General features: G+C 35.4%; 1 protein-coding gene across 3 annotated transcripts in view; it reads right to left on the bottom strand.

Annotated features, from left to right (window-relative positions):
- Positions 1 to 1,738: 1,738 nt before the first annotated feature.
- LOC131425836 (netrin-B) overlaps positions 1,739 to 13,820 on the bottom strand; it is a 203,329-nt gene continuing 191,247 nt past the window's right edge. For 2 of the 3 annotated variants that reach the window (XM_058588053.1, XM_058588054.1), the window contains 2 exons: positions 2,608 to 2,845; positions 1,739 to 2,511 (listed from right to left, as the gene is read on the bottom strand). In XM_058588053.1, the coding sequence (XP_058444036.1) occupies positions 2,367 to 2,511; positions 2,608 to 2,845 (383 nt within the window). In that variant the 3' untranslated portion in view covers positions 1,739 to 2,366. The remainder of the gene's footprint in view (positions 2,512 to 2,607; positions 2,846 to 13,820) is intronic. The other variant, XM_058588055.1, reaches the window with a different exon arrangement.

Below are 13,820 nucleotides of genomic sequence, written 5' to 3'. Positions count from 1 at the left end.
ATATGCTAAGATTTCGAATTCTGCATCCTACTTGAAATTGAATCAATGCGATTCAACCAACATTAGTAGAGAACAGATTTAACTGCCTTTTAAATATATTTTTGCCCGAAACCAGACCCGAACACGAACCCGCCGGGTACTGGTCGGGTTTAGAAAAAATATTTTTCTATTTTCAACAGGTACGGGTATAACTCCTACATAAGTTTAAATGGACAATAAGCATCCTGTCAATACCTGTTTTGAAGAAGAGTCATTGAGTCATTACAAAAAGCGTATAATTTTTAAAAGCAGACGAAAAATAAATCTTATTTATTTACTGTTTTCTTCAGGGCAGTCGGACTTACGAAAATTATGTCGAAAATTTCTTCAATTGTAGTGAATACGACTTACTTTACTATGAGGCACCTTTCCAAATTAACCCTCTGAGAGAGATAAGTTTTCCATCGTGAATATATATTGTCGTATATAATGTACCAACATAATTTTTGCTACATACCATCGGAAAAATGATCATCAAGTTATTATCACACTTTGAGTTGTATGACATAATCAAAAACAATTCAAAATAAAAGTTTTCAGGTTAGTTCAGGTCAGCTCCAGTTTCTGTATCAAGAATTCAGTTCAGTATTGAATCAATTGCGGGACGTTTGCAGAGCCAGTTTCGCTTCAAACAAGATCGATTGTGTCAATCTGCTACTGGTCGTTTGCATTGGAGAAAAATACAACAACAATGTGGAACATTAAGCAAAATCAGGCCTTCTAATAGCTCCTAATATTATCTAAAGTACTTTAAAGATTGTTTCTTTGCAAATCGGAGATAAAAATCATCAATTTAGTGCATACCTAGAATAATTTGATTAGCTTTGTGCACTTTTCGCAGTGCGAAATTCGCACCAAACGAGTACGAGAAAAAAAAAATGCTCCGAATAGTGTTTATTATCGTAAAGAATTCCACAGTTGGACCTTTCTGAATGCCAGAAATGAATTACGTACAGCATTTTATAATAGTTTCTTTCACTGAAATATGCCAATGTGAAAGGAAATAATCGACATTAAAATTTTCTCGGAGATAGTTGAACCAATTTTAACAAAGTTTGGGCTTGTTTGAAAGCTACTGTTGGGCAATTGATCAAGTTACACAATATCAGAGCAAAATGAGCTTTCTTGATGGAATCATTATACTCAGACAAAGCAATGTATGCTTCTTGTTTTCGAATAAAAAAGGTGCCTAATTTGGTAATAACTTTCCAATTTAGATTGAATGGTTTTTTTTTATCTTGAGAACTCAACCCCCAAATTAGAGAATCTTTAAAAGTTGGTAAAATAGTATTGATAGTGCGTTTTTCGGCAGCATTTTTCGATACTTATTAGGAAATTGCGTTCACGATTTTAAATATTTAGAGTATCTTCCAAGCATGACTTTTACAGCAATATGCAGATAATTATTTGTTGATTTTTTTCACAATAACAGTTTGAATCAGATATCTGGACCTCTTCATTACATTGACGTTCAAAGTCACTATACTTGTTAGCTGGTTACACTAGTTTTTAACATAGCCGTACATTTTGTTATTAAGACGTATGAACTTAAGCTTAGTTTAAAATTTTATCAGTACCCAACGAGGAAATAGACTTGAAGATCCCGATGAGTGAAATAGTAGAAATGGAAATTGGCGAAAAAATTACCACGGAGAAGGGACTCGGTCATTACACAAATAACATACACCTTTTATCAGCTCAAAATGATTTATTTTCGACAAATACGTGTTTTATCGGTAGATTTTGTTCACCAGTTGATTTTTCAAGTAGATTTGATGATCACACGAATTACTTAACTGTTAAAAATACTGCTTTGATATGGCGACATTTGAGTCAGGAATAGGAGTTAGAGTAGCATCTACGATCTAAGGAACTTTCAACGATCAACAAATTACATAAATATGCAATGGTAGGGTACTAACTTACATCTAGTGGTAGAAGTAACGATTTGCAAAGATATACATGCATAGATGTGTAGATTTATAACGCCATGATTGCTTGTAATGTTGTGTATAGATTGGACTGCTCTTGGGAGATGAAACTATGCACAAAGGTACCAAGAGGGAAAACAGAATCAATGCATAAATCTTACGTACGTCTTGATATAAATTTATACGCGGAAACCCGACTGTCATTAGCATTGCATTGATGGATTGTTCCACTGTGTTATGCAAACGGCAGCGTCTTCTTTGCCAGAAAGATCGGACTGATCATACAATAATTTAGCGATAATTTATTACTTTAATCAATAAATATATATCTTAATCGGCTATTGTTAAAAAATCTCGTCTGGTTCCGTTGCTGCTTTCGAACCGTACCGAGACTGATTAGTGGCATGTGCGTGCTGCTTGTCGTTGAAACTTCCTTAACCGTCGATGCCATTCGTCACGCCATTCTATGACGATCGATCGAGGTCCGATGCCAAGCGCTCCTGGTGGTCCTTCGGTATCCCGTCCGAGGATCAGATAGGATCTGAGAGAGAGAGAGAAAGAAAAGAAGAAATAAAACAACCGTTCCGCGAGATTGATCATCAAAATGCTAGGTCAGTCAGAGTCGGGCAAATTTTACCTATTGACTTTTATTCTCGGACATCGGCACTCGAGATCTTTGATGTCCACGACGAGGGTTACGTGGCTGGATCTTCTCAGAGCTACCGCTAACGGGCTGCTTGGACTGGGGCTCTTTTTGAACACTTTTTGGACGCTTAGTGTGAACTTTGCCACGTCGTTGCTGTTTTGGTTGTTGCTGCTTTTTAGGTTTCCGTTGTCGCTCTTCGTGTCCTTTGTTATCACTTTGGCCATTATTACTACGGAGAAACGAATATAAGTTATAAACAACTTTTTTTTAAGGATGTTATATATGTATTATGAACTAGAGTGGTTTGAGATGCTCTATTATTTACAACAGTTTATGAACCTAAACTTTTATGTCACAACTTAATCAACTTGTTTCGGTTGGTAGTCTCTAGTAACAGTTTTTCTTCAACTCTGAAGACCCCTATGAAAGGTGTTTCCATCACTATGGACGCAACGCTATAGTAACCGATACTTTAGCCAATACCTAGTCTGCCCATACTCGCATAACAGTCCCATATCGATTTTCGCCATTTTTGAGTTAGCTTGAGAAATGAAATCTATCCTCAATATACTCTCAGAAATTGCAATAAAAGTTGAGGGTTTGTTCAGTAAAATGTGAAAAAAATATCAACTCATGTCTGTCCCATATGCAAAATACCCGCATATCATTCCCATTCAGTGCAAATTTCAATAATTTTATTTGCTGAAATGTTGGAATAGTAAAGGTGTATTACCGATATTTCATGTAATAATATCATTATTTAACATCAGGGAGCACAATATATCAAAAAATTCGGAAATAATATTTTAATCATCTTTTTCTCGACTTGCCGATTTTTCATATGGGATCGATATGCAAGTATGGGCAGTACAAAATGCGTACATTTTGCCTTTCTCATAAAGAAACCCGAACACGATTGAGTAACAGATCAAATGAAATGATATCGAAAATCTGTTTCAAATTGGTTGAGCTATACTTGTTCGACACGATGTGCCACCACGATTTGGGTGCCGCTTTCACTGAACCACAATTTTGGGTGTAACATTCACTTCACGCTAGAGTTTTGTTTTGCTGTTGGTTAAAATGACAAGTTTATTTTTGTTTTATTCCGATCGAATTCTCGTGTGATTTATGCGACATGGAAATAAAATTGTCTTTAACATTTAGGGAAATCGTGTTATAAGTGTTAAATTTGTTATAGTTGGAATATTCCTCTGTTCCTTTGTTATCGTTCCGGAACGTAGTGGAACGTTTGGGAAGATCGCGGCGAACAGTCGAGTAGGTGACAGTAGTGTTTTCAACGTATAGCAAATTTGAAATTTACACAGGATTTTGAAAAATTTCGTTCGAACCTGTATATCTGTTATCTGTGATTAAACTTTCAATTAAGAGAACTGTATCTTTAAATTAACGCTTAGTTTTGCGATTGAATTATATTGAAACGTACAGAATTGCAAAGTAACCTTATGATTAATTGTCTGCTCCAAATATGTGCAAGAAAATAGATGTAAATTCACTAAATATTTTTATCTGTGTATATAGAAAACAAAGACGTTATCACACGTCGAAAAATCTTTTTTAATCCACCTAGTGATGTGAAAATACCTTTCTCTTGCCATATATAAGATACTATCTTCGGCCTGCAAACGAGATTTAGTCTTTTGATATCGATTCAAACATTTGCAAACATTTATTTTATATTCAAGTGTTTATAGAAAATTATAAATACACTTCTGATACATTTACGATGTCAGTTACCTCCCACATTGTCTCAAAGACGGACTGATTAATTACCTTTTGGTTTTTTTTTTTAAATTATAGAGTTTTCAACACCTTAAGGTCATTCGCCTCTTCGGATCAGAAAATCTTTCTGACCCTATGTGCGGAATTGGGAATCGAACCCAGGTGGACTGCGTGAAAGGTATCGACAATACTATACCCGTCCTCCGTAATGAACTTATACTCGACTGTTCGTTTCTGTGAGCTCGATCAAGCCGAGTGACATAAATTTCATTGAATTTCACTCACTTTATGAAAAAGTTAAACGACTTGGACCTTTTTTTTGCAAGCCAGGTTCGAATAAATAAAACTAGAGCGGCTTGCTGGGGAATCGTTTGTTCCAGTTTCAGTTCTATTAAAGATCACCCATACATACTTCAAGCTGCTGAAATTATTCTTAGGTAAATTAGAATAAAACTATTTTGAGGTCTCTGAATATATTTCCATCTTGATAATATATGAAACAAATGTTCGATCCACCTAAAAGTGACATGATGCACCGTTCGCTACGGACCGGAAAATGACTATTTTTTATTAAATTAAATTGTGTATTTTTTTTCATTTCGCGATTGATTTAGAGCTTTCAGATTATGAAAATGTATACACTGAAAAAAATAAGCTTTTTCCTTAATTTACTCCAAAAGAGCTTATTTCAAGTATTTTTATTTTTTGATGTAGTAATTTACAACTGATGAAGTTTATGAGTAAAAATGGGAGAGTAACAAACGAAAAAAATGGAAAATGTTCTGCATACATTTTTTAAGTTTTTTGAATAGGTTTTTATGAAAGAACGAAAACTTTTCAATAAAAGAAGTACAAAACAAAATTTGTTCAAATACTACCGATTAGATTATAATAGTGAATTTTTGTTATGTTGAAATATCTTATTAGGTTATTAACTGGGCGCTATTTATTATGAGCTGCTCAAATTGGGCCCGGGTTGGCGGTTCAATGCATAGGACACTGGTCTCGGAAGCCAGTTGTCGTATGTTCGAGCCTCGAACTGGAAGGATTCTTAGTGTCTGTAGGATCGTAGCACCAGCCATGCAATGAATCTGTACGTTATGAATCGGCTGCGAAGTCTGTTGAAATAGAAAGGCCAACCTCCACGGAAGGAATGTAATGCCAGGGCTTCGCTTACTCAAATTAGGCGACACCATTACAGGTGCTATATACAGATTACACTTGTTGCGTTTGAACTAGAGATGGGCAATTCGTTCGCAAACGGTTCAAAAGAACTAGTTCTTTTGAAAGAATGAACGAGCTATAGTTCTTTTTTCGAGAACGGTAGTTTCTCAGTTCAAAGTCGAGGGATCCTTTTGTTTTGTTTTTTTTTGAGCTCGTTCAACCTTTTTTCAAGAACGGTACTAATAAGAAAGTTTGGTCACGAAACCTCAGTTCTACTTCGAGGGACCTTTTTTTCTCGCTTAAGCTTACAAAAGTAATTTCTCGTTTAGTCTTTGAACAAACAAACCAACTATGAATAGAACGAACGAACGGCTCTGGAGAACTAGTTCTTTCAACAGAACTCTGCATCACTGAACGGTTCTTAGAAATGAACTGTTTTGCCCATCTCTAGTTTGAACAGAGCATTGCAATAAAAGCGGACGCAATATGAAGATCGTCACGACATAGTATTTTTGTTTCATGACAATGCAAGACCCCGTGTTCCGGAAGTTGTAAAAGCTTATTTGTAAACGCTGCAATAGCCAATAGCAAAACAATCTGACATTTGCAAAGAATGTTATTAAAGGAAAACCGACACAAGACCCGAATAATGGCTTATTCTATAATATATCTAGCACCACTGTTGCTAGTGGTAGTAATATGATTGGCATATCTAGTACTTGAGAAATCAACATTACACTGGTTTCTGTTTAAAAATATGTTGATCCGAAAAAACCTTACCTTACCCAATTTCACACATTTCTGAAGATTTTCCATGTTTAATCGTAGTTTGCACTAAAAAAATTAGTGGTTATAACTTTGAAATTGATTTTCTTCTACGCCGAGTGTACTTTTATTACTGATATCTATTTGTACTATTGAATAAACGATGAAAATGTTGCAAATCACTACTGCCGATATAAAAATTTCCGAAAGTATCCTCCTTTTCTTGGTTCCATTTTTCGTTGGCAGGTGTCGCTACCGGTAAATCAGCTTTGCGACAATGTGCCAATTCTCGGTTAATTTTTCAAAAGGGCGTATAATTAAGTGACAGTTTCTCTTTGTTTACTTTCTCTTCTATTAATTACCAAGCGGTTTCCTCGTTTATCACTCAACTCTTTGCATGAAATGATACCCGAAACTTTCGACTATCAAACTGAATAGTGATATCAAAGAAAATCTTTTTAATCACATCACAATAATCGAAAGAGAGAGTGATTAAAGAGAAACTGTCACTTGCTTATACGCCCTAATGAAAAATCTACCGAGAATTGGCTTTTCCTTTGTTGTGCTATATCGGTTGATCTGAGTTGTTTCGAACGTTACTTAGCATCAGAGATGCCAGATCTACAGATTTGTCTGTAAATCTGCAGATTTCGGGTATAGTGCTGCAGACTTTTTTTGTTGTGCAGACTTTCGTCCAAATTTACAGACTTTTGAAATTGCCGCGACCTCTTTTTTTTTGCTCGCCAAGTCAGTGTTGCATGTCATACTTAATAGAGAAATTGCTGCCAGCAAGGCACGAGGCAGATTTTTTTTTACATTTATAGACTTTTGCAAAGCTATCTGCAGATATTTGAAATTTTTACCTGGCATCTCTGCTCAGCATAATATGGAGACAAACCATGTTCCAAAACTCACTGTAAATTAATTTTTGTTTGCATAAAATTGCTTCGTCCATATTTTGTAATCTAGATATAGAGTTTATGCCTTCAGCAAAGTTATTGGATTTGTCTTTATTTAAAACATTATCGAGGTAACCAAAAACCTATTTCTTCTAATTGAAAAGTTAGATTCTTTTGTGTCTTTACCGTGAGTTTTGGAACATGACTTGTCACTTTCAATAAAATCTTCAGGCGTCTAATATCAATGTAGATCAGGCAGCTTATGGTAAAGTAATTGATCGAAACAGTTATTTTGTGTGATAGTGTAGCTGAGGAAAGTGTGTGTTGATTAGTGAAAAGTGTGTGTTGATTAGTGAAAAGTGTTTGCAAGCCTAATTTTTTCTGATCAAAAACGAAGTTGTAACGCACGGGCGGTCTCTAATGCTATAAGTTCATAGTGATCAGCACATGGTGGCAGAGTTATGAGCACAGTTTATCATTCAGTTCCTGGTAGACACAAAGCCATTTGCGACAACCGATTCGCCCTCTGGTAAACCCTCCGTATACGATGCTTTCAGCGGAAGCTACTCTCAGAATTAATAACAGTGAAATGCAACACTCCGTTTACGAATATATGCCAGTCGTTTCTTTGGGATTTCCTCGGAATCTTTCAACACAGGGCTCTTTTTACAAAAATGAAAGCTTTGATCTGTCATATCTTCCTCATGAAAAAGCTCAGAAAATGTATAACCTCCGGCCGTAAGTTAAGGTATCCTTGTCCCAGATTTATCCGAACATTCATAACTCTAGAAACCTTCCTGCAGTAGCTCTCACGTTGAGTTCAAATCGTCCCTGCTGAGATGACTGAATGATAAATGCTCGTACAAAAGAACAGTTTTATTAAATTTCAGCCCATCCACATAAGTATGCAGCATTAACAAATTCACTATACAGCAATTCAGGGTTCTACCAGGATTTCACGGATCCGTTGGCTGTCTCACTCCCAGCTCTTCATTAGTCACCGCTTGAGATATGCGAACGGGCGGCGGAACTCGAAACTGAAATTAATTTTTGATGCTGCCTGCCGGGCTTTCGATGGCTCGTAGAATGCGGAATCCCGAAGAGACCGGATGGCGAAAACCATGAAAACACATCAGAGAAGCAACACCGCAGTGTAGTTGGACGGCCGGAAAATGAACGCTTCGGGACGTTTTTGTTGTTTACAAGATGGGAAACGGAGGACAAAGCAGCTCCAGTTCTGGATTGGCAACATGTGAAAATGAAATGAAAAATGAATTTTTCCTTGCGTTTTACTGTGCTGTGCTGCCCGCAGCCAAATTGTGGAAAATTTAGAACAGACTAAAATTAAGACGGTTTAGTAAAGGAATGTGTAATTCTGATTTGATTTCTGTTTTATTAAGAACACATTTCAAGCAAGATAACTTGTTGAGTGCATATTACTTTCGATTTAGATTTGTCTATTTTTTGTATGTGGGTTAAAGTCGAACATTTCTCTTTTCAATCATTAGCGGCCCTTACACGATCATTAAAAGTGTCATTACTAAGTAATGACACTTCTGCTCAAACGCTCGTCATTACTGCATTACTGTACATCATTACTTTTTAGCATTACACGTTCATTATTAATGATGAGTATTTGTAACTACTCCAGTAATAGCAATAGCAATATTTTTATTTTCGTTTAGCTGAAAATAAATTTGATTTGCCATTGAAACGTTAAGTTTAATGAAATATTAACAATATAAATCTACACTTTGTCATTTTTTCGCGTATAGTTCTGAAGATGTTCAGCACTTCCACAAAAAAAAATAAGAAGAAGAAATAATGTTGGTAATGATGGAAAATCCGGAATTCCATCATTACTCGTGTCATTACTGAACTCGTAGACCTTACACGATCATTAAAAGTGCCATTACTTTTTAGTAATGACACTTTTAATGATCGTGTAAGGGCCGCTATTGATTTTATTTCTTCATACAGCTTTGGTAGCACATCAAACTCTACAGCAAACCAAATCAAACATGACAATTTGATTTAATCAGCGAGCAAATAATATTATAAAACATTAAATCATGTTACAATTCCTGCTCCAATATTAGTTCGAACGATCGGACGTAAATCGATTCGGACAGAGTGTGGGCAATAAATTATTCTCACGATGCCAGCGGTTCCTAAGCTCCTTTAGCTAGACTGACCAGCAGCAAATCGCGTCCGTGACCAACACTCAATGAAGCTATACTTTGTTGATGTAATCGAAATGTGAAAAGTTGCTTATTTACTCGATTAAGCCGCTTTGGAAAATGGTCTGTGACTAATATGCGCCGCAGTCGTTTTTCACCGCCGATTGGGCGGTTTCGGAGACGGGAAGCTAATTCTCATTGAATTATGCTAGTCTAATGCAAGCAGCGCTGAATTTAAACACATGGTCCAATAGTTCGTACACACATTTTGTGACGATGAGGTGCGAATTTTCGATAGAGGATTAGCGCTCTGTCATGTTACTGCACCGCTGTTAATAATTTTGATATATGACAAATTTCAGAGAAAAATTATTAGCGGGCCAAAAATTCGCGCAAATATTGATTGACCTTTTTCGTGGAATGCAAACGCGATTCATCCATGGATGCATTTCTCGTCCGGCAAGCCTAAACTAATTTTAGGACAAATGGTTAACAAAAAGTTTATCATTTACCTTATCGACCCATCTCATTATGAAATATGAACACGTACCTAACTATAAAGGTGACACCTGGTATTAACAGTGCATGACTATAATTTGTCAGTGAGAGAGTGGTAAGTTTTTGATCGTGATTATCTCTTTTAGTATCTAACGTATCAACATAATTTTTGCTACGAGCCATCGAAAATATTGACATCAATAAATGATAACATCGTCAGTTGTATGACATGACCACACATGATTCAAAATTAAAGTTTTCTGAAATGTTTAGTATCAACGAGTATCAAAGAAAAAAACTCAGAATTCAGTTCCAGATCAGCGTTGCCAGGTTGCCAGATTTGTCTGGCAAATGCCAGATTTTTCTCGCTTCGCCAGACACTCAAACTAACCAGATCCTTGGCCAGATTTTCCCAGTTTTTCCAAATTTTCCTAGATTTTGCCAGATCTCGCTTGATCTTTACGGTTTTGGCCTCTATACGATAGGTGGGGAGACCTTTTTTTTTGCTCACTGAAAATGAAGCCCGGCAAAAATTTCTTTGTTTAAATTTTTGAGTTTTGAAAGATTTTTGAAAAAAATAACCTGGCAACTCTGTTCCAGATACAGAATCAAACATACAGTTCTGTTGTGTGACGGATTTGTTTTGCACCGTTCGCACTGTGAGTTTCGTTTCAAACAAGGGCAATTACATCAGCATTCAGCCGGTGGTCCCTTGCACACCGAAAAGTAAACAACTACTACAAATCAGCCCATTTAAGGCTTATAAATGTTTACAAAAGAATTATTAGAATTATTTATCTATTGAAATATGCGAATCGTAAGTGAGGAAAAACAAATATTTGGGGTTTGAGCGGTTAGTGGAATAAAACTAAATAAAAAGATTTTTAACTATTTCGTTATAATACGAACGTAATAGTGACAGACAGACACTAGTATTTCGAATGCTATTTGCACTCATCTTCAGTGTAGTAATTCTTCATAGTGAAGTTTAAGGGAACTTTCATTTTTTTTTAAAAAGGTTCAGAGCAAAACATTTTAGTGCACCGTTCGCACTGCGAACCAAATGAGTGCAAATTAAGCCAGTATTTGATTTCTTTACGTTCGAGAAAAATGCATTGAACAGTGTTCAATATCGGAAAAACAATCCACAATTTAACGCTCCTGAAAGCCAGAAATGAATCCCGTGTTAGTTTATTTCACTAAAATATGCAAATGCGAAATGATCTAATCAATATAAAAATTCATAATGTTTACTATTTTGCGAGCAGTTAGGATCGTTCATTTGTAAAATAAGTTGCAAATAAAATCACGTAAAACGGAAATCTTTACACAAAAATTGTTTCAGAATTGAATCAATCCGCACAGAAAGCAGTTCTGCTGTGGGACGTTCGCAGTGCGAGTTTCGCTTCAAACAAGAGCGATTGCGTCATCCAGCTGCTAGTCATTTGCATTGGAGCAAAATATAACCGAAAAGTTAGCAACGATCGTGGAAGTTCTACGAATCAGCACTTTTAAGAACTACAAATGCTTACATAATAACTGTTTAATCTACTTATCTATTGAAATATGCAAGTAGGAAGTAAAACTAATCAGTTTAGTGAAGTTTTACAGTGTGATAGATTCTAGATGTAATACATGGCTTCCTAGACCCCTACGTTTTGATTTTATTTAATTTTTTGAACTTTTGGCACAGACTAACAGACAGGACACTCAAATTAGATTCTTCAATCATTTTAACGGTCATTTCGAATATTCCTTTATTTGGGACAGTACTCACATGTGTCATGATGGCGCCACGTTATCCTATCGAAAACATCCTGTCTGTCATCTAGACTGTGTTTATTTTTTTCATTTACCAACAGAGTTGCCATTCATACAGAATTACCTGTAATGTCTATGCGAATTTCATGCAGGATACAGATTTAATACATATTGCCAAAACTATATACATAATTGTGTTTACTTTTCATCCTCCAACGCAATACAAAATCAAACCCGTTTTGTTACAATATTTACTTGCTTCTGGTCTGCCGCCACTTAATTTCGGGTGAAAACTACCAACACAATAAGAAATAGTCTAGATGAACAACGTTGAGTGAAATAAATGGTTACCTTCCCACATCGCAAAAAAAGTTAAATATATTATCAACGTATTCCAATAATTTATTGTGACGATTCATTTTCAAATATTTTGATGAAATCAGGCATCCCTGCAAGCAGTTGATCGGTGTTGACAAACGAGGGGAAACCAACTAGTAAAAAAACTTGTACATAACACAAGGGGTGTACAGATAGTAAGTTGTTCGCGCAGTATAATATAGGTGGAACTAGTGCATCACGAAAGTTTATTTTTAAAGGAATTTACTCATGCTGTCATGTCTGTTAGTCTGTGCTTTTGGTGCTTTTTAAAAGTTTCACGAAAAAAATCCGCCATTTTGTAGCTAAAAAGCCTCCCCAAAAGTAACAAAAAAAACGAAAAGGAAAACGTTGGGTTTGGATACTTTGTATATAGCAAGTGTGTACAAAATTTGAAAATAATTGGTGAAGTAGTTTTAATGATGATGGAGATGGATCTTTAAAACGTGCTTTCGAGAAAAATTCTTTATAAAATCGAAACAATTAATTTTTTAGGGGGCTGGTAGGGTCCAACACTTCCGAAAAATAATATTTTTGCTTTGTGTTCTGTCGTAATAAAATATTTCGAGAATGTTTGATCCGATAGGTTTAAAAATTTGACAAAACATTCTTGAAATGCTTTACGATAAGAAAATATAACGAAAAAAAAAAATGATTTTTCAATAGTGTGTGAAACTATCCGCCCCTTAATCATAGTTGGGGTTGGACTTATTACTATTATATCTTATTTAGCCCCTATTTTAAACCGTATTTGTCGTTCGCCAGAGTTTATATAATGTTTCATATGGGCACAGTTGCAGTTTAAGCGAGCCAAAGGTACTCGTATTTACGTCAATCTGATTATGTTTGATATCACCCGCCCATCTTTTTTCAATCGACGAAGGATGTGAACATTTGTTACAACAGAGATTCTACTGGAAATTAATGATTGATGATAGCAAAAATTAATAATATTGAATCTTCCAGGATATGGTGGGTGGTAAAGTGTATAAAAAGCATGTAAATCGAAGCTTTTGTTTATTTAAAATGTGATTTTTTGATGGTATCTTTTTAGCAACAATGTTTTTTACGACATTATTATTATTATTATTTATATTATCGTATTATTTTTTCTTACGCCCGGATATAGAATAAGTACCAAAATCTGTTTACCATACGTGATGCATCAAGTACATAAGATTCTTTAAAAATCTTTGTGAAACATTTTAAAAATCTGTCAATTTTTCCGACTCAGAATCGGTGTAGCAAAAAGTATTGAAAACTCTGTAGTTTCACAGAAAAATCTGTACATGTATAATCCTGGACTGAACATGGAGCTCGTTTTCACAAGTGAATTCTAGAGTAGGTCCGTAGCCAGGATTTAGTTTCGGGAGGGGCCCTCAGATGAAAAAAAAAACAATCTTGCTAATGATTGCTTGTGTGTCTAATTTTAGGTTCGCCTTTAATACCTTCTGTGTTTTGAAAGCGTGATAGCAGATTTTAACGTACATCTAAATAAATGATAATTTCTTAACTCGTATAGCAAATAATTAGTGCTAAGAGATCGTTTTGCATCTCTCTCATATTATATAGTTTCATAAATTGTGCAAACTCGACTTCCGCACGGAGAACCCTTCGATCATAAAATTGCGATATCGCAGTTTTTGATTTTTGCGATAGTTGATTTTACTAATTTCTTTTTGATTCAACCAAAATGGTTTTTGATTTGCATATATTCAAGTAGTTGAAAAATATGTTGTTTTGAATGCTGTCAAATGCCGGAGACAGTTGAAAGCAAAACAATAATTGCAATGCAAAATCAACAACTTTTTTAGTTGAA

This window comes from Malaya genurostris, chromosome 1 (genome assembly GCF_030247185.1).
Source record: "Malaya genurostris strain Urasoe2022 chromosome 1, Malgen_1.1, whole genome shotgun sequence".
Taxonomy (NCBI): domain Eukaryota; kingdom Metazoa; phylum Arthropoda; class Insecta; order Diptera; family Culicidae; genus Malaya; species Malaya genurostris.
The sequence above is the reverse complement of the archived record's forward strand: the minus strand, read 5'-3'. Positions and strand labels throughout refer to the sequence as shown.